The sequence below is a fragment of the Cryptotermes secundus genome, unplaced genomic scaffold, assembly GCF_002891405.2.
Source record: "Cryptotermes secundus unplaced genomic scaffold, Csec_1.0 scaffold722, whole genome shotgun sequence".
NCBI classification, from domain to species: domain Eukaryota; kingdom Metazoa; phylum Arthropoda; class Insecta; order Blattodea; family Kalotermitidae; genus Cryptotermes; species Cryptotermes secundus.
In genome coordinates this window covers 551,786-571,196 of record NW_019729219.1, presented here as the reverse complement: position 1 = coordinate 571,196, position 19,411 = coordinate 551,786, and the positions used below count along the sequence as shown (strand labels likewise).

At 37.2% G+C, this 19,411-nt stretch overlaps 1 protein-coding gene across 2 annotated transcripts in view; it reads left to right on the top strand.

Moving 5' to 3' along the window:
* LOC111865536 (protein dead ringer) overlaps positions 1-6,707 on the top strand; it is a 540,220-nt gene extending 533,513 nt beyond the window's left edge. For both annotated transcript variants that reach the window (XM_023853648.2, XM_023853649.2), the window contains exon 8: positions 2,972-6,707. In XM_023853648.2, the coding sequence (XP_023709416.1) occupies positions 2,972-3,081 (110 nt within the window). In that variant the 3' untranslated portion in view covers positions 3,082-6,707. The remainder of the gene's footprint in view (positions 1-2,971) is intronic.
* The last annotated feature ends 12,704 nt before the right edge of the window (positions 6,708-19,411 follow it).

Sequence of the window (19,411 nt, the reverse complement as noted above, 5' to 3'; positions counted from 1 at the left end):
AGTTGGAGGCTTCATGACAAAAATCCTTTGTGGCTCCATATGTTGTGCTGCATGATTTCACGATCATGCTCCCAAATAATGTAATTCAGGTGAATGAAGGAATGTGGCTGTTGATATCTTAAGGGCAACAGAAAAAGATTTGCCCTTGAGCAAGACATGCCTTTTTCTGCATTTTGTGTTCTTTGTAGTTTTACTGTAACTGCCTCATAAAGGGTCTTACATGAAGTATTAGAAGTCAGGAATTGAGCTGGCCAAGAAATGTTATGCTTTTAAGGTAGTTCGTTACTATGTTCACAAAATCCTAAGTATCCAAAGTGAGGTGAATAATCTACACACAGCCAATTTCTTTTGAGATCAATTCTAATATTATTAGTCTATTCTGCTGGTTGTAAAAGCCTCTCTCACAACATTGGGGATGAACAAACTTGACCTTCTCATAACTTAGACTTGTTAAGAACGTTTTTGCCTTCAACTGTAAAGAGACTATTCAGACAATGTGGGTTATGGCCCACAGTAGTGGGATTAGTTTTAATGAAGCCTCAAGCTTCTGCCATTTTATTCAATCTGAGTTGAAATATCATAAATTCCTAGTACATGATATTTATATTACTCACCCAGCTCATTACCTAATGAGTACTGGATGCAAGTAGCTGGAGATTAAAGATGTCCTCTCAGTTGCATCTAGTACCAGGTTTTAGAATCATTTGGGTTTCATGGCATGATGTATACAGAGACAGATTTTATGGAAGCTAGGATATACAGGACATAAATAAAAGAATAATTACTTACAAAAATAAAGAATGACATAGAGAATGCAAGGAACTAATGCTTTATTTCTGATCATGTATGGCTCATTGACCTTGATGATCACTTACTCCCAATTTAAATTTAAGTATGCTAAATTCAGAGTACTGCATAGAGGAATCAACTTATTCTTGTATTGCTTTAGATATTCACTAAATTGAAAAAAATTTCATAAGGTAGTTTAAAACTTTAAGACATTTATATTTTGTGTTGTGTATCTATTTCTCTCTTACTTTCCTCTGCGGTTTGAAAGATAAGTGGATATTCTGTTTCATGTTGATGAACAGGAGAGTTTATTGCCGTAATAAAAATTGAGATTTAATTCGTTTAGCAGTTTTTAATCTAGACTCCTCTCCTCACCAGTATGAAATTAATCAGAATTTAAGGTAGTTAAGGTCTAAGAAGTTTTGGCATTGAAATGTAAGGGTAGAGCAAAGATCTCCTTCATACAATCCAGTTGTTGTCCTCTTAATTAGGTGTTTTGGCCGTCTGTGGTTTTTCATATTAGCTGTTCTTCTCCCTTGGGGTGTCCTATTCTAATGGGCTGTTGATCACTCTAGGTACCGTCCTTCAAATTACATTCTTCCATCATTATAAATTTTCAGTAATATCATTCCAGATAGAATGAAGTCATTTTGTGCATTAAGCAAGGGTGATCCCTTATCCATTTTTAAACTTAAAAGAAAGAAACTACTTCATGTTAATTAATAAAGCAGTCAATTCTTTTTTTACTTTCCATTTCCTCTTACTTTATCCATTATTAAACCTGCAATACAGAATTATATTTTCTACTTGCAAAAAACATGTTCCACCCCTAATGGTATCTTACTAAACATCTTTGTTTCTTATTTATATGCGAAAGCAGTTAATATAAAAATAAATATTACTTACTTATGGAGCTATTACATTTATCCAGAGGAACCATCCAGGTCCAAGGCTTTGTGTGCATTTTCGTAACAAAGTAATTTTTAAGGTGAGTAGTTGTTAGACCCACGCCCAACCCCCAAGCTGGAGGACCACCCCTTTTGTCAGCTGTCCATGACAGCTTATTCAGTATTTTCGCAGCTTCCTTCCATACCTTGGAGGGGGGGGGCATCTCCTCCATCCGCATGCCATGCCATGGTGACAAGGGATCCACCTGACATGGAGAAATAAATATTGAAACAGAGAAATTTAAAATACATGATGCAGTGGTAACACCCTAGCTTATATTCAGGAGATTTGGGAAGTGATCAGTTCAGCGATAGCATAGTTGGTTGGCTGAGGCACTGAGGAGATCATTAGATATTTAAATTGACCTAATCCTTCCATCCACACTATGGTCCTGGGGTCAACTCAGCCTCTAACAGAAATGAGTATCAAGAATCTTCCTGGGGGTGCATGGTGGCCAGACAGCACATAAGTCCAACAACCTCACTGCCGTTGATTGTCTAGAAAATGTGAGAACCTTAACGTCTCACAATCCTCTTGGTCTCCATGGCCTGCTACAGGGATGTCTTTACCTTCCCATTACCTTTAGTGTTCAGTTCGAGTTCAGTTTGACTATCTTAAATGAGGTTTTTCATGGTTTTCTTCAGTCCCTCCATACAAACGCCAGCTTTAGGGTATGACCATCTCCTTTCAAACCCTTTCCAATTTATTATTCATTTCTCATCATACCATTCAACAATGGTAATGCCTTAAAATAATTACAAAGGAACTAAGAAACTAGAGACTTCCAAAAGCAATAAAGAATCACACTTACAGTTTTCAAATTCCTTTTTATATGTAGATTCTAAAGGGTTCTGATGATGGTGTATAACACTCAGAATTACTGGGATTTTGGAATGTGTCCATTGTACGGTGTTCTGAAAAATATAGAACACAACATATCATACACTGGATTTGTTTCCAACCTTAGGTGGGGGGTGAGGGCACCAACTCTGTTGGGTCGCCCTTAGAAAGACCAAACCGCTATCACTGGACCTAGATCAGTCACTGGACACACATCCAGCTTCCAAACATTGTGGTTTCTAGTTTTTAGAATACCGAATGATGGACAAATCCAAAAACCCAGTAATCTCTTTTTGTATTTTTATGAAAGAGTATTCATATGAATAGTTGTGTTCTTAGCCTGCCATTCAATTTGTAGAATAATAGCTAGAAATAATTGTGTTATTGCTTGCAGGAGATGGGCGAGCCGGTATCGACAACTCTTTAGTGGTGAGCATGGAGATTAATGGTGTCATGTACCAAGGTGTTTTGTTTGCACAGAGTGCAAGGACTCGCATGACGTAAGATCTTCTACATGGCATAAGAGACATGACTTAGTAATATTGTTTTGTGCCTTCCTTCATCCCCCACCACATTTTTGGCACCCTCTGTATGGCAGAATTTATGCAGACTGACAATTCCATTATGATCTGAACCAAAGGATATCAATGGCAGGTCATAGGTTGGTGCCACATGACTGACTCAAGTTTGATAAAAGTTGTACATGCATAGAGTGAGTGAGAGTAGTGTGAGTGTACTGTTATAAAGTAGAGATATATATTATAGTAATATATATCTGATGATACATGGAGCAATACTATTAAAACTTGAGATAGCAGTTTTTTATATGACTGTCATTATTTTTATTTTACTTTTTTATAATCAAAATTCAAAAAGAGACATGAATAGTTGAAATATTAGTTTTCTGAAATGTACAAAGTTACTCCCCAAATGCAGTTAAGGATCCAGGGTAGTTAACTGAAGATGATAAAATTCTTGGAAGAAATGATGACATGTAATTTCCTATGGATGTTCCAGTTTACATGGTGAGGCTAACAAGAACTACAGAGTAATAGTTACATTATTTAGTGCATTTTGTGCATAATTTCCATTAATATGTACTTACTTGCTATTTGGCTCCAGTGTCCTCTAAGATCTAGGCCTCATTTATGAGGAATGTCAGCTCTTCACCTTTATTCGTCTTTTGCCTCAATGTCTTTGCTATAATTTCTTATGAAGTATTCTGCGCATCTTCCAGCCTCCTTGATCTGGGCCTTCCCATATTAATCTTTATAGTAGTTGTAAAAATTCTCATAGCCATTCTTGTTTGATTCATTCCAATTGTATGCCCCAATCACTTCAATCTTCTGCTTGTAATATGTGCTGCCAGATAAGGGGTTATGTGTAATTCCTTAGTTCTGTTTCTCCAAATCTCTTGTTCTGTTTCTGGTCCATACAGCTTTCTCAGAATTTTCCTTTCCTGTTTGTTTAACATAACTATATCCTTTTTAGTCACAGACACACAAATATTTATCACAGCTGGTTTCAACTTTGTTTTAATCCAGTTTCTGATTATGGTAAATTTGTTAGATATAATCCTAAAGTTTCACACCATCATCAAGTTTGCAGTTCTTGTCATGTAAGTCACGATTTCACACAAAATTCACAAATACTTCTTTGATCTATCTTTGTACAAAATTTCACATGCATATCCATAGTAATTGATTGGTTACAGTGCAGTTGTTACGGTTTTAAGGGGCTATCATTTTTGCCATATTTAACATGGCTCAGATTGCTTCATTGCACATGTTAATTGCTATCAAGTGTAACTTAACCCCATCCCCTCTATGTCATTAATGTAATTGCTTATCTGCACATTATGCTATCCATACTCATATATCCATATGATTTTCAATCAAAAAGACAGTGATATTAACAAGAGTTTCGTTAGTAAGATTTTAAGGATACCCATGAGTTGCATAATGAAGAAAACTTGAATAATTGCATAAACTTTAAAAATTACATTATAGGTTTGATCATCTCCAGTAATGTACCAACCAAATATTTTTAATATGAATTCAGAACAATTCAAAATATGTGAACATTTTTAGCCAAAACACTGTATCAGAAAGGAGTGAAGAGGCAGACTCTTAGGTAAATTAGCAAATTATTAAAACATCTGATACATTTCATAATGGACCTCTTCTGTTAAGTGCAGCATGTTGAATCTGTATTCCTTGTCCCGTCAAACGTTCTTCATTGTCACAGGTGTTACACCACAATTGAAAACAATGGCAATACCATTTGTTTACGTTGAGTGCAATGAATAGTCTATGAGACAATAATGAAAAGTTGATTATGGTTTTCTGGGCCATGATGCCATGTGGTAAATAGATGTCAACTTTTCAGAAAAACCTGTTGCCTTCTTCTTCAACTTTTCCATATACATTTAATTTAATGTCCTTTTGTTTGTTTTGATTTATGAATGAATGTTGCTGGTACAATGTACCATGTAGTACCTCCAATTTTATGTACTTTTTAAGATATCTATAACATTTTAACCACTTTGGTTCATTCATATCTTTTTTACTTCCCCTTACTTACATGAAGTTGCCTGTATTTTTAATGCTTTAGTTTAAATTTGATGACATATTGCCAGTCCATTGACTTACTAACTGCAGCACTGTCATTCTTCATAGATACAACATGTGGAAGATTGCCATTGATTTTCAATTTCATGAACATTTTTGTCAGATTTTAATTGTTTAGTAACAAAGATATATCCCATACCTGTTGGCATAAGTTTGTTTCTACTGAAGGGAACTTTTTATGTAAGTTGGTTATTTAACAATGCTATCAGTATTGCGTCTGTGCAGTGTCGATATGATTAATGAATATGGAGAAGTTGGTGGAATGGAATTGGTAGTGGAAACTAAAGTACTTGGAGAAAACCCAAGAAAAGCCAACCCTGTGCTACTTGTCCACCAGAAGTCCCACATCAAACATGGCTGGTGGAAAGCCAGTTACTATGAAACAGTCACAGTGGGCTGTTACATATAAATACCAGAGATGTCACATAAGGGTTCTATAAACCTTTATGTTAATGATTCATTCAGGCTCACAGTTTTTATTCTGCATCATTATTTATTTTATTTTATGATTAGTTGTGATATTTTGGATCAAACCCGGCACCTGTTGAATACCAGAATAGTAAATGCCCCCTCTTACAGTGCAGTTAGTATATTGCTGCCACAATCTTGAAATATACATGAAGTTCTTGGAAGAACTAATTGCCTACCTTCCTTTGTTATGGCATAGACTACATAGAAAACAATTCTTGTATTGTTGCATGTGTATTTATTGCCATTGCCATGCATGTTTACCAAGCTATTGCCTGGCAGCAAAGGGGGGGGGGGGTACACACAGAAAAGTGCCTAAGTATTGTGTATATCTTGGTTAGTGAACAAAGCTCAACATATTATTGGGATAATGTCAAATAAGGAGAGCTGATCTAGCTGATACAGATGCAGGCATTATGTCTTACCTTCTGTCCATATAATTAATCTTTGCTCTATACAACCTAATCTATTTTCATTGCTTTCTGAAGGCAGTATAAAAAGGTAATATAGTAGAGTAACATTTTCTTCCACACACACTACACTGGATCCGTTTCTGTTTCATAGGTAGATTTTCTGTTAAAATTTATAAAGTTCTCCTTTTTTATGCAGTATGAAGCTGTAACTAGGTATCACACTTCATTCATTAATGGCATATTCTTCAAGTAAGAGTGAACAACGAAGTACCAGTAGTATTCAACATACCTTTTAAAATCATTATTAGTGGTATTTATATATGTAAATAATATACTGGACAAATGTCAATATGATTTACCAATTGTCAGTATTTTTTCTGTAGTCATTAATTCATTTCTATATTCATTATATTAACTTTTTATGATAACAATCAATATCAGTAATTCACTTTAAAATGATGCATTAATATTCACATACAAGGAAGTGTAATATTTATTCACATCACATATACAGCTCCCTTCCAGATGCATTAGACCCTGGGGTTTCCTCAGCCGCTAACAGAAATGAGTACCAGGAATTAATTAAATAATTTTCCTGGGGAGTAAAGCGCGGCCAGTGCGTAAGGCTGACAACCTTACCGCTATCTGTGAGCCAATAGTCTAGATAGTGTGGGACCCTCAATGTCTCACAACCCTATGGGCCTTCACAGCCTGGTACAGGCATAGCTTTACTTTTCTTATACAGTTTAAGACAGTTGTAGTCTATATTCTACAATTCTGTTGCAATTATTGATGAGGATCCTCAATGATGACTCTCCATTTTTAACAAAGTAAATTTTCTCATAAATGACAAACGAACATACAGTTATCTGTCTTGTAATCACATAAAAATGACTACATATACCAAGCAATAGTTAAACAAATAAAATTAGTCATGTTTCTCTTTCCGTGACACTGTTATAATAATTAAGATTGCAGTAAGCTTGTATAGAAGTTAACAGTTCTAAATCTGTATATAAGGAGCAGTGTGTAATAGTTGTTAGTAGATAGATATTGGATATTTGTATTTGCTATTGTAATTCATGTTATGCCATTCTTGAGGGAGCTGGATAGAAATGTCATGCAATGTGTGCAATACTGAAAATGGTAGATACTGGCAGTCCAGAACTTCTTCATTAAAATAACAGTGGATATACAGGACTAAAATACTTCAAAGTAAAAGAAATGGTATATAAATTTCTTTAGTCCTTCCATAGAAACCGAATTCACAGCTGTAGTGGAAAATCTAGTATTCATTTCTCATCAAGTCTATATGTTAATATTTCATACATCATGCATTTGCAGGTGTCTGTCTGTGTTAGCAATTTTTTTAGTTAGAATTTAAAAAGATACAACAGATGATTGAGGAGGGGAATGATACAAAGAATTGAAACAATAAAAAATTCAAAACTGTTTGTTTTCATATTCATAATATTCAGCTTTCCTTAATCGTATTTCTGAAAACTGGATGTGGAATGTGTTTCAAATATAACTTATTTTATAACTGATGTCAAAGAGCCCCATGAAATATAATCAGATTTCAAAATAAAATTTGTTGTTTGTTCTGTTTTCATAATGTTACATCAGCGACATGAAATCTACATAATAAAATCGGTCAGTGACCATGGGGTTTACATTCCCACAAAATGTCAAGTTTGGCAAGATCACTCCTCTTGAAAATCTGAGATTAAAGGAGTGGTGGCAATCATCGGAACCTAACTAGGTTGCCCGTTCCTTTATTAAATGCAAAAAGAAAAATGCAGTATAATGTTTAAATTCATACATATTAAAGAAATATGTGAATTAAAAATTTACCTCATTATGTGAGACTTTGGGTTTTCAAGGCACTAAGTCTGGGATGTGTTATGTTTCAAATATTACAAATGGACAGCCTGTATTATTGTTATCAGTATTTTTGTTTTCATAAAAATGGCTATTATTTTTGTATTAAGATGAAGTATACTGGGGACCTGGTTATTGGATGCAGATTGTTGGACTTTGTGATACCATTATGTGAACAACTTTTCTGACAAATTCCCTTACAAATTTGAAGTATGACAGGATGGTGGAAGATTTTAAGCAATCTTTCTTAGAAGGTAAACAAATTGAACACTTGAAAATATAAAGTCTTTATAGAGTCTTCCACTGACAGAGGACTCTGGAACTAAAATTCAGTACAGTATACTTCTTGTTTTGTAATAAGCAAAGATAAGGGAAGACATGCCATAAATTTGGCAAACATCTCTAGTTATCATATTAATAGCTTCCTTGATCTCTGGCTGCTTGGTGAAGGAACTAAATCTATTCCTAATCTGTGAACACTCAGGTGATGGCTAGCTGAATCTTGATGTGTTCTCTGAATCATTAGCATCTGAAGGAATACAGCAAAGATACTCAGATTATCCAGATGTTTACACTACATGAAATATTATTTTATTAGATGGTTTACCTTTTTTCATTTGTAAGCATATTAACATATATTTTTATTATATGAGAAAGAATAAGAACTACACAAGTTTTATTTGTCACTGAAACAAGAAGTTTATTTCAATGATTACAGAAGAGCCTAATACAATTAGGTCAGGGAAAGAATGAACATGAGCGATGGAGGTTCAAATCAACCTCCTTCTCCTGACCCTACCTACACAGCACACTTCGTATCTTTCAACAGCAGTCTCACCTCTCTGTCTTAGGAGAAGAGAGCTGTTTAGTTAATTCGTTGTTGTAATCATTGTTGTCATTGAGTTTATAAAATGTAATACATGTTATAGTAAATGTTATAATTTATTTATTTTATCAAAGTGAAGTGACATGATTTGTCAGTGGAATTTTGTAATACATCCAGATATCCTCATAATAAACTGAGAACACAAAACAGAGAGGAAGCCTGTAAACGAAACAAAACAGGAATATAAATGGCAATTGTGGGAGAAAGGGAAGGCATGCAGAGGAGAGTTAGCTACTAGGCAGATGAGTGAAGAAGCATCTGTGTTCATTCTTTCTTTTACCCAACTTTTGTAGTAATATGAGTTCTTATCCCCCCCCAGTAATCTGCTTCTAACAATCATCTCAACTGTCCAGGTTTTGCTGAACTATTTCTTTTGTTGAAATGGAGTGATGTTTTGGACAATGCTGTGTATTTTAAAAGACTGTTAGATGTTATTTCCATGGCACTGTATTATTGTTTTAAATTATTAAGATTACTTTGCATTTATAAGAGAAACAATGGTTACGTTATTAGTGTGTGATAGTATGTATTTATTAGAAAAAGATTTGGTTACTTTCCTAAAACTAGCTGCATATGTTTATGCTGAACAATTAAAAGAGTCACAAAAATCGTTTTTCATGTATATTTGAAATATTAGCTTGTAACTTGTAATTCAATCCTTTGCATGGCTGGTGTTTGCTGAGGATCTATGTCAACGAATCTAAGCATATGCTCATCTATAAAGAGATGAGAAGGTGCAAAGAAAATTGACAATAAAAGATATTCCTTGGCTACTGATGAAGTTTGAGAGTAAATTGATGATTTTGTGATAATAAGACATAGCAGGGAACTAATGCAATCTAACTGCTAGTTACACCAGTTCAGAAAGAAGATATATAATTAATGTCTATTAATGGATTTCAAATTACATGCTGTAGGTTATTGACTGTTTTCATATATGAAAAGTTTTAATTTAAATTTACTCTCGCAAAGAACATAATTTATTCCAAAGCCAGTCCTAGGAACTCTAAGCTGAATAGATGATGTGTGTTATTTATATTGGAGCGTACAGTGTGTGAAGCTGTACAAGCACAATACTCAGGGATATACACATTATCATCGTGTACTTTTCATTGTTTGTCTTGATGATGGTGAGCATCTGTATAAATCTTATTCCTATGTGTTGTACTTATTATCATGTTATATTTATGTAGCTTAATAATTGTAATAGGGTCACTGGGAATGTAAGAACCCAAATTGCAGTGAAACACCAGTTAGTGTGGAAATGTGTTTTTGTGTAACCAATTTATTTATAAGTTACCACTTGGTTCAAAAGTACCAAGAAATACTTGAAATAAAAAAATACATAAACAAGAATTAAATTTTATAAAAATGACACCATGTCTTTTCAGTTATTCTGTATATTTACTTGATCAGGTGGGGGATATGTATGGAAAAATTGATCTGCTGGGAAATGCCTCTGAAGATGTCTCTTTTGCCCTTCGTCAATAAAAATGACAATGGATCTGTATATTTGCTTTAAATCATGTGATTATCGTTATTAAAATTTTACGCTTATGCTCTCAACCCATTTTGAGAACATTTTATTGGAGCTTCTAAAAAAGTGGTCAGGCAATTTTTTTTTGCCCACTGCAGTACACCACAATCCTTGGTTTTTGTGAAATCAAACACACATCAGATTTCTCAGAAACAGCTTGTCAGACAGTGACATCATAAAATTACATGATATAATATACAAAACACATTGAAAATCTACATATATATATTCTTTATATTTTATATCATTTATATTTAATGAAAGGAGACAATATTTTGTATCTCTGCAGTATAATGTATCAATTCTTAGTTAGCTGTGTAATAGAATTTATGATTCTAGGCAGTGAAGAACTGATTTGCTCCATCAAACGTAGATTTATATCTGCAGTAAATTTATGTTAGCCTAGAACAAATAAAGAAATTACTCTGAAAAACAAGTATGGTAAAAATTGGAGCCAACCTTTCGTTTCTTGTTATATATCTGAATCACAAGAGCCCTAGTCTAATCCTTTATTCAAAATGTAAACATCAGTGTCTCATCATAATTTTTATACTTAAATTGCCATTTAACATAACATTTCCTTTCTCTAATGACATGGTTATAAGTCTTATGATATATCACTGCCACCACCATAACATCATCATCATCATCATCACCTGTCGTGTTTCTGCCAGGTTGGGTCACTTTACTTTAAATCATTCTCCATCTTTTTATTGTAACATTGATTCAATGTTTACTCTTTGTCTGGTCTCCTTTTTCTATGTCTTTCTTTATTTGGTTTCCCCATTGCCATGTATACACTTTCTTTCCACATCCTGCTCTTATTCACACATGACACACACCCATATCTAACTCCATGGGCCGTTATTTTTATCGAGAAGTTATAATTTCTTACCTAGTTTGCAAATTCCTTGCATTTTGTGTAATTCAAAATTTTGTTACTGTGAACACAAGAGTGCACCTTTGGTTTTTGTCATGAGCCAGATTGATCCACTTCACATAATCACACCTATTTATGATGGATTTAAGTTTTACCTTCCTAAGTGACTTCTATTCATGTTTTCCAAGTAAAATTTCGTCTTAATTCCTCCCTCTTTCACAGGTATACTGTATGCCCTGCCGATATGCCCGTGGAGAACTGAATATTGATATGTGGGTGATTTCTAGTCACCCCTTAAGCACACAGACCTCTACTGGGGCCATCATGCACCCTCGCTGTTGCTTAGGCTCTTTAAGCGCCTTGACCTTAGCTAAAACCGAAGCCCACCAGACTGAGGTCTTCTTAATTTCCGTTGGCTCTGCATATTCTCATCCACAGGTCATGGATCTATGCCCAAGCAAGTTGACACTGACATAAAACCTTCTGGTTCCAGCTGGACCTACAGCAGAGTCCTAGCCAAGCCCACAGTATCCCCCAGAAGAAGCCTCTTCTAGACAAATCTCTTTTGCTGGTCAGACAGTCCATATGCTCATAACACTGTATCCTGAATTTGAAAAATTATCTTTGCAATGCTTATACTTTCAGATCATCTTGTATTGGATTTCGCACTTTGTGCTTTTCTTAATATACTCCATAGAAATATAATATTTGTTCTTTGCAATTTGTGTATGTCACTCAGTTACAACAAAAATTTTCCTCCATAGGTCTAAACTGAAAAGTAATATATGTCATATTATAAGTTGAACTTTGAATTTTCCCAGATACTCTTAATGGTACAGTAAAATTTCTACCTTCTGTGGACTTTCTTCTTTGGTTTTCTGTTTTATTAAACTCTTTTACCCATACAAGAAAAGTTTTCAATTTCTTTCAACATATTGTTACCTTATTTTATTTCTTGTGAGTCACTTGAGAGATATTTGGGGTAGCAAAGTATCTTAGTAAGCTGTGTGAAGAAAATTCTGATTTGTATTTAAAATATTATTGCGTGTTACCTATGTAATGCGACAAATAATTTATGCAGGTCTTGGATTTGGCGAATATGTTTGTTGGCCTATCTCCTCTACACCTACAAGCACAATTATCATCCACTTATAACATCGTCAGACGTTTCTTACAACACTGTTATAATTACTACTTCTGCTATAGTCGAAGCCAAACGGAACTGTGCTTGGCAACTTCCAGAACTCAACTAACTGTCTGGTCCAAGTCCAAGTCCAAGTCACATTGTGACTGATGGTCAGTCCAGATATTTATTACTGTTTCACACTTATGGTCTTGTTTTTGTGGGGCGCCCCCTCTGACGAGAGGACTGGTCTGTCTTTTGTATATGCTGCTGGCCTTTGCCAGCGCAGTCTTTCTTGGGTCCGAGTCCCTTGGGATTTGTGACCTTATTTTACTGTCTCAGATGTGAGACTTCCCTTTTCCTTGCCTCCTACGACTCGCAGGGTCACGGTGGAGGTATTCGACCCCGCCTCGACATGGGGAACTTCTCTGCCAACTCTCTGGTCCCTTTGAAGCTGGACTTTTATAACCTGGTTTTGGACGGAATGGAATGCACCATCTAGGAGCCTTTGGTCTCAGCCACTGTCATGTAATGAACCCCCTGTTGTCCTTTCATCTCTGGGGAATTGAGTTTGTTGTTTAAGGATTCCCAGGCAATGGGCCACTATTATTGCATTTCCATGGAAGTATATCTTCTGGCATGCAGCAATATAATACATTGCAACTTGAATATTTATACACACAATTAGTTGTTATAAATGTTTAGAGGAGTACAATATATGAAAATCTTCCTGGCTTGGAACTTTAGGATACCATATTGTTATGAATTTCTAAAGATCCCAAAACTGCATAGAGATGACCCTAATACAAGAGAAATTGAAAAGCATTAGATACCTAATAAGGGGCTTCATAATTCAAGTTTTCCTAGAATTATTAGGATAACTAAAACAATAAGTTGGAGATGGGCAGGCATTGTAGAAAAAACATATATACGCAAAATTTTCAGCATCTCCAAAGAATGGCTGAACCCCACATTCCTAACAAAGCTGTGACTTGCATAGTTTGTTCCAAAAGAGATATGGGAAGATACAGGAAGAGATGGAAATGGTTATGAATTAGAGAGTTTGGAAAAAGCTGATACCTGAACTTTGAGTAAAGAAGATAAATATAGTAACATTTTTAACTGATTTACTATTTGTAATTAATTAATAACAAGGTAAAAGTATCCATGTAACAGGCCTTGGAGGCCCATAGGGTTGTGAGATATTGAGCTTCCCACATTTTCTAGACAATCGGCTCATAGATGGTGGTAAGGTTGNACATTTCGGAAACTGGATCCGTTTCCGAAACGTCGTGTTTTTGTTATCTTAAAAACTAGGACGATGGATAAAGTCCAGAAACCCAATATATCAGAAGGTAAAAGTATCCATGTAACAGGCCTTGGAGGCCCATAGGGTTGTGAGATATTGAGCTTCCCACATTTTCTAGACAATCGGCTCATAGATGGTGGTAAGGTTGTCAGCCCTATGCGCCCGGCCTTTCCCCCAAGAATATTCCAAGAATATTCCTGGTACTCATTTCTGTTAGAGGCTGAGTCAACCCAAGGGCCATTGTGTGGCTGGAAGGATTAGGTAAATTGAAAAAATCCAGTGACCTCATCAGATTTGATCCTGCAACCTTCCAGCTGCAGCATAGTGCCTCATCCAACTATGCTACTGCATACTCAAATTAATTAATATACAGACACGAATGTTCTCGCTTAATAAGGGATTTGAGATTTCTGCAGCAGCTAAGATTTATACTGTGATGTTAGTTATGACACCAAATTGTCTTGTAGTTAGTTATTGATATGTGGAAGGACTCAGTTTTCAGGGTAGAAGCCTGGATAATGTTATATAACATAAAGGTTATCCCATTTGGAGTGTTCATGGCAGTAGAAACCGTACAGCATCCAGAACGGATAGATAACAATGACCACAGCCCCAAGTACAAACTATACTGGGCCCAATGGAAGTCCTTCTCTGTGAGGAATAGCACACTAAAGTGTCACCGTGAATCCGCCGACGGACGATCAAAAATAGAGAAAGTTCTCCCTTGGAACAGTGAATGACATGCTCACTGAACTATATGGTGGATCATCAGGAGGTCACTTGGATGTCAACAAGATCCTGAATAATGTCCGGAAAGGTACTACTGACTACAAGCAAGAAAATATGTTGAGAAGTGGTGCCAGCAGTGCAACACCTGTACAATCAGTCACGGCCCCTGAACCAGGAATCGAAACTAATTACATCAGCACAATGTCGGGGCCCTCTTTGAAATGATAAACATTTGAGCCTTCCCATGAAGTGTACAAGGAAACTGTTACCTCCTGATCCCTATGGACTAGTTTACCAAGTGGCCGGAAGCCTATGCCATTCTCAGCTTAGAGGCTTGGACAGTGGCAGAAGCGCTGATTACCAACTTCTGCCGCTTCGGAGTACCGTGGAAGCTGAACAGTGACCAGGACCACAATTTAAAGTCCCGTCTGATACAGGAGGCTTTGAAACGCCTGGGAGTGAGCAAGACGCTCACAAATCCCCCGCACCTGAAATCAGACAGCATGGTCAAACAATAAATCAAAATGGTCGTGGAGCACCTACGTTTTGCACCAGAGTGATTGGGATGCAAGATTACCCATCATCCTCCATTGCTTACAGGACAACCACTCATGACGCTACGGGCTTGATCCAAACTCCAACTGCCCTGCAATATGCTGTTTGGGGCACCTCCTGACAAGGAACGACCCACAGTTGATCACGTGGAAAATTTAGTGAACCATCAACATGACATCCACAGTTATACCAGTGAAAACCTGAAGTTGGCCAGTGACCTGATAAAAACCCATTACGTCAAACTGACCAACTGTGTGAGCTACCTCAAGGGGGACAAAATGTGGCTCTATCACCCAACCCCTATGAAAAGGAAATAAAGAAGTTCCAATGCTTATGGGAAGGCACATACAAGGTAGTCATTTGGATAAATGATGTGGGATACAGGATCAAGCGGAACCCTAGATCGAGGGTGATGGTGCTACACCTGGAAGATGAGGCCGATCACAGACATCACAATTACAGTCTTCGGAAAAGAAAAAAATGGCTGTACATCTGTAGGATATTCTGAACGAATAGCCTAAAGGAGGGAGCACTGTGGCATGTAGACTTGTTGCTAGGCAACAACTGCAAAATAAGCAGCTATACAACAGCAATGGCTGCAACAGACACTCATGTAATAATAGAAGAAATTTTGGAAGAGGTATTTTCTGTGTGGTCCGTGCCGAGGCTATGTAACGAAGAGCAGATGCCAGTAAAGCATAGGAGTTACTTCTAAGACAGTAGCCGGTCAGTAATGACGTGAACATGGAAGCTGAAGAATATACGGCGTTGTAAGCCGTTACCAGACGACAACCGGTAAAGACACATCAGACTAAGAAGAATTAGTACGTGTTGTAGTGAACTGCAGAATGTATGAGTTAGAGATAACGCTATACTTTTTTGTAGTTACGATCTTTAAGTGTTCAGTAAATGCAATTACCAATCCAAACCCCATCTATAGTCACTAATACACGTGACAATATATTTCTGACGATGACATGTAACAAAAAACACGGGTACTATTTTGGACAATTTCCGTCATCTTTAGCTATTTTTTAGAATCATTAACGTCAAAAATCACCAGCGCTGACGATATATGATGTTAGCAAGATACATACAGCACTTACAACCTCAGTCCCGATGACGAAATTTGACGTTAATAGCAGGATATACACACTGCTCAGTACTTAACTCCCACTGATGATGTTGGACGTTAACAGAGTATATACTCGTACTGTGTTTATAATTTGTTTTACGGCGATGATGTTCGTCGTTAACGGAATATATACTCTGCTTGTGGCATCTGATGTTATATTGTAGTCGCTACCTGCTGGATTGTCTTGCCGCCGCTGTAGCTCGCAGACGTTGGGTGCAACTACGGCCTTCCTCGGGCCATGATGCCAACGATTGCTCTTCTTGGGGTACCGTCCCTACGTCTTATTTCTCCCGGTGTTTCCCTCGCTGTTGTCGTAGTAACAGGCTGGGAAGGTAGAAAGAAGGATGGGCGCCAGTAGACACAAGCCTGGTGGCTACGAATTTGTTCAGTTTTTCGGGTAAGGTCAAGCAGGATGCTGACTATTTGTGACTGGGATTGGTAGAGCTGGGAATCTGGTCTCTAGGTCTTAACGGGTCTGGTTGCACACGCACACACCACAATCGCTCAGGCGTACCTCAGAGAGACTTTATGGCGTAAAATATGTGTAATAGCACTGATAATTACGCTTATGTTGACAGGAATCCACTTTAATAATATTTCCATCAAGTCATAATGCCTAAATAAATTGTCATGGTTCACATTGATTACTAAGAAGTAATGTATCCCAGTTGGCGGAATAGGTAAGTGGTTGTTAACTTAGTAATTCCGAAGAACGCACAGATTCTGCGTCCTACCACTTGAAAAGACTGGAAGCGCACTCCGTGTAGAAATAACTCGTTCTGAGACGGTAGACACCTCAGGGCCCCCAGAAGTTGCATCCCTCGAGACCCCCTATTAGCTCAATTCGAAAACAAAGAGGTCTCAGCATTTTTACATTTCCCAATTAGCTAGTTTTCTCAGGGAAGTCTCAGCACTAAGTCCACAACGGCACGACAGACAGGCCCTTGATGGATAATCCCGAAAAGTCGGTTCAAGAAACTACTCCTCCACGCACTACTACTACGCACCTGTCAAATCTCAAGCTCTGAAAGATAAGGTGATGTCTTGAAACTTCACAAAAATTCTAAGAAAGACGACCAACATTTCAGGGCCTCCCAGCAAGAACTGGCCTAAGTCGCCCACAATCGTGCATGAATAGGATTATTCCCAGCATGTGCAAACACATGTTAATCACTCTTAATTAATGTTACTTATAACAATAGTTGGCGATTTCGGGCGATTACCTTACGTACTCTGCTAAAAACTTATTTTCGTGTCCATTTATCGATTTGAGCTTTTTCTAATAAGCCAAACGGAGTAGGAACATCCCCCCCCCAGACCTAATGAAGGAAACAGTTTCACTTTTGTAAATTCTGTGTCTGAAAGAACTTAAGTAGGTGGGAAATGTCCTAAATGCCAATAAAATTTATTGATATAAGTATCTTCAATAGTGACCGTTCTCTAGACAGCGCATCCGTGACGTGAACTATGCCTTCTGGTTTTGCCCTGCTTAATGAGAAGAAGGTCGTGCGCACTTCCGTCGAAGTGCGCGCTGAAAAAAATAATTTTCTTCAGTCTCATGTTTTGAGATGAGGTCCTTTCTAAGTTCTTAAATAATGTATTCCGGCGTGTTTGATTTAACTTTCATAGTTGTTTTGTCGTCTCGACTTGTCTAATTTAACCTCGTTTTGGTGCAACCTACGTTCTTTCAGGCGTGAATTTCAGCTCCGCACTTGTTATCAGTAGAAGCAGAGTTTGTATAGGCCTGATGTCTCTCTAGCATGACGCTGCTTCTCTTCCGCCTGCGCTATCACCACACGTCAAACACTTCCAAGCCCTTATCTGGCTGGAAAGCGTCACGGAAGACGAAATTGACAGTTGAGAGCTATGCAACGTCACAGCGTCCGTTGCAAGTAATCAACGAGAAGTGTTGAAAGGCAGTATTATGTAATGTGAAAGTAATTTATATTTCTAAAGTTTCAAATGAATTTGTTTGTTTACTAGTAATGACCACGTGCCTGGGGCCGCTGGCCGTAAAATTATTCTACCACAAACTTATTACATGTTACTAGTACCGAGACTCGCTTCTCTCAGTCAGAACAAATGAAATGAATATGTAAGTTAGTATAAATATATTACCCCTTTTATAATCCGAGTTTAGTTACAATAAATCCAATTGAGGTATGTGCCTCATGGGCACATCGCTCGTAAAATGTTCGTTTCAAATTTAGGTCGGTGCACCTACTTATTTCAATTTCCTGACTGAGTTATATTTTACAGTTTTCCTACTTCATCCAGGTAAATGTCAGGATAGTGCAGAAAATTAAGTCACAAGCATTTCTTCCACGGACCTTTAAATTCATTACTCATTCTACTACAATTAATATGTTGCTGGACATTATCCATCATCCTGTCTGTTCTTAAAAAACCGTCTAGTTTCTATTAAAAACACAACGTTTCGGGAACTGGAATCCGGTCCGGAGATAGGGGCTAGCTCTATCTATTGGACCCAACTGAGTAGGTTTTACCTGAAGACGGAGACAGATTCCAGTTCCCGAAACGTTGTGTTTTTAATAGAAACTAGACGGTTTTTTAAGAACAGACAGGATGATGGATAATGTCCAGCAACATATTAATTTTAACAATTTACCATCATCACAAACTTTTAGATCTTACTCATTCTACTATTCCACGCTATATGAATGAATGCATAAGGAGAAGGCCTAGACCGGCCCTTGTAACGCGACCTTCAATCATCTGTACGTATTATGCATTCTCCTTTGTTTCAAGCATTCGACAGTTTTATAATCAATTCGAAATGTAATATCGTACTTACAGGGGCGTCTGGGGCAGTGCCATAGCTCAGACGGTTAGTTGTCGACTTCCCACCGCAACGGATCGGGTTCGAACCCAGGTCAAATCATATGGGATTTGTGGTGGACAAAGTACTTCAGTTTCCTCTGTCAACTTTCATTCCACCAACTTCTCCACACTCATCATCTATCATCCGGGGCTGGTACAATAGGCCAAATAGTGGCCGACGTACCAAGTGGACTCAGTCTCACCCCAACCCAAGAAACTAGGAAACTAACTAAAACTACAGGGGCATCTTGGCATTCACGTGGCTCCGTAAAGCAATGGCCCACTTACCGAAATCTTAGGTAAACTGTAGCATTACACTCACATATGATGCGTTGGCTGATCCAACTTTCATATGCACACTTTGCTTGTGGGAATGTCTATCAATCCCACTTTGAAGTAGTGTCATTTCAGTTGATAGTGTCCTGTGAGTAGTCCTGTCGTCCCACC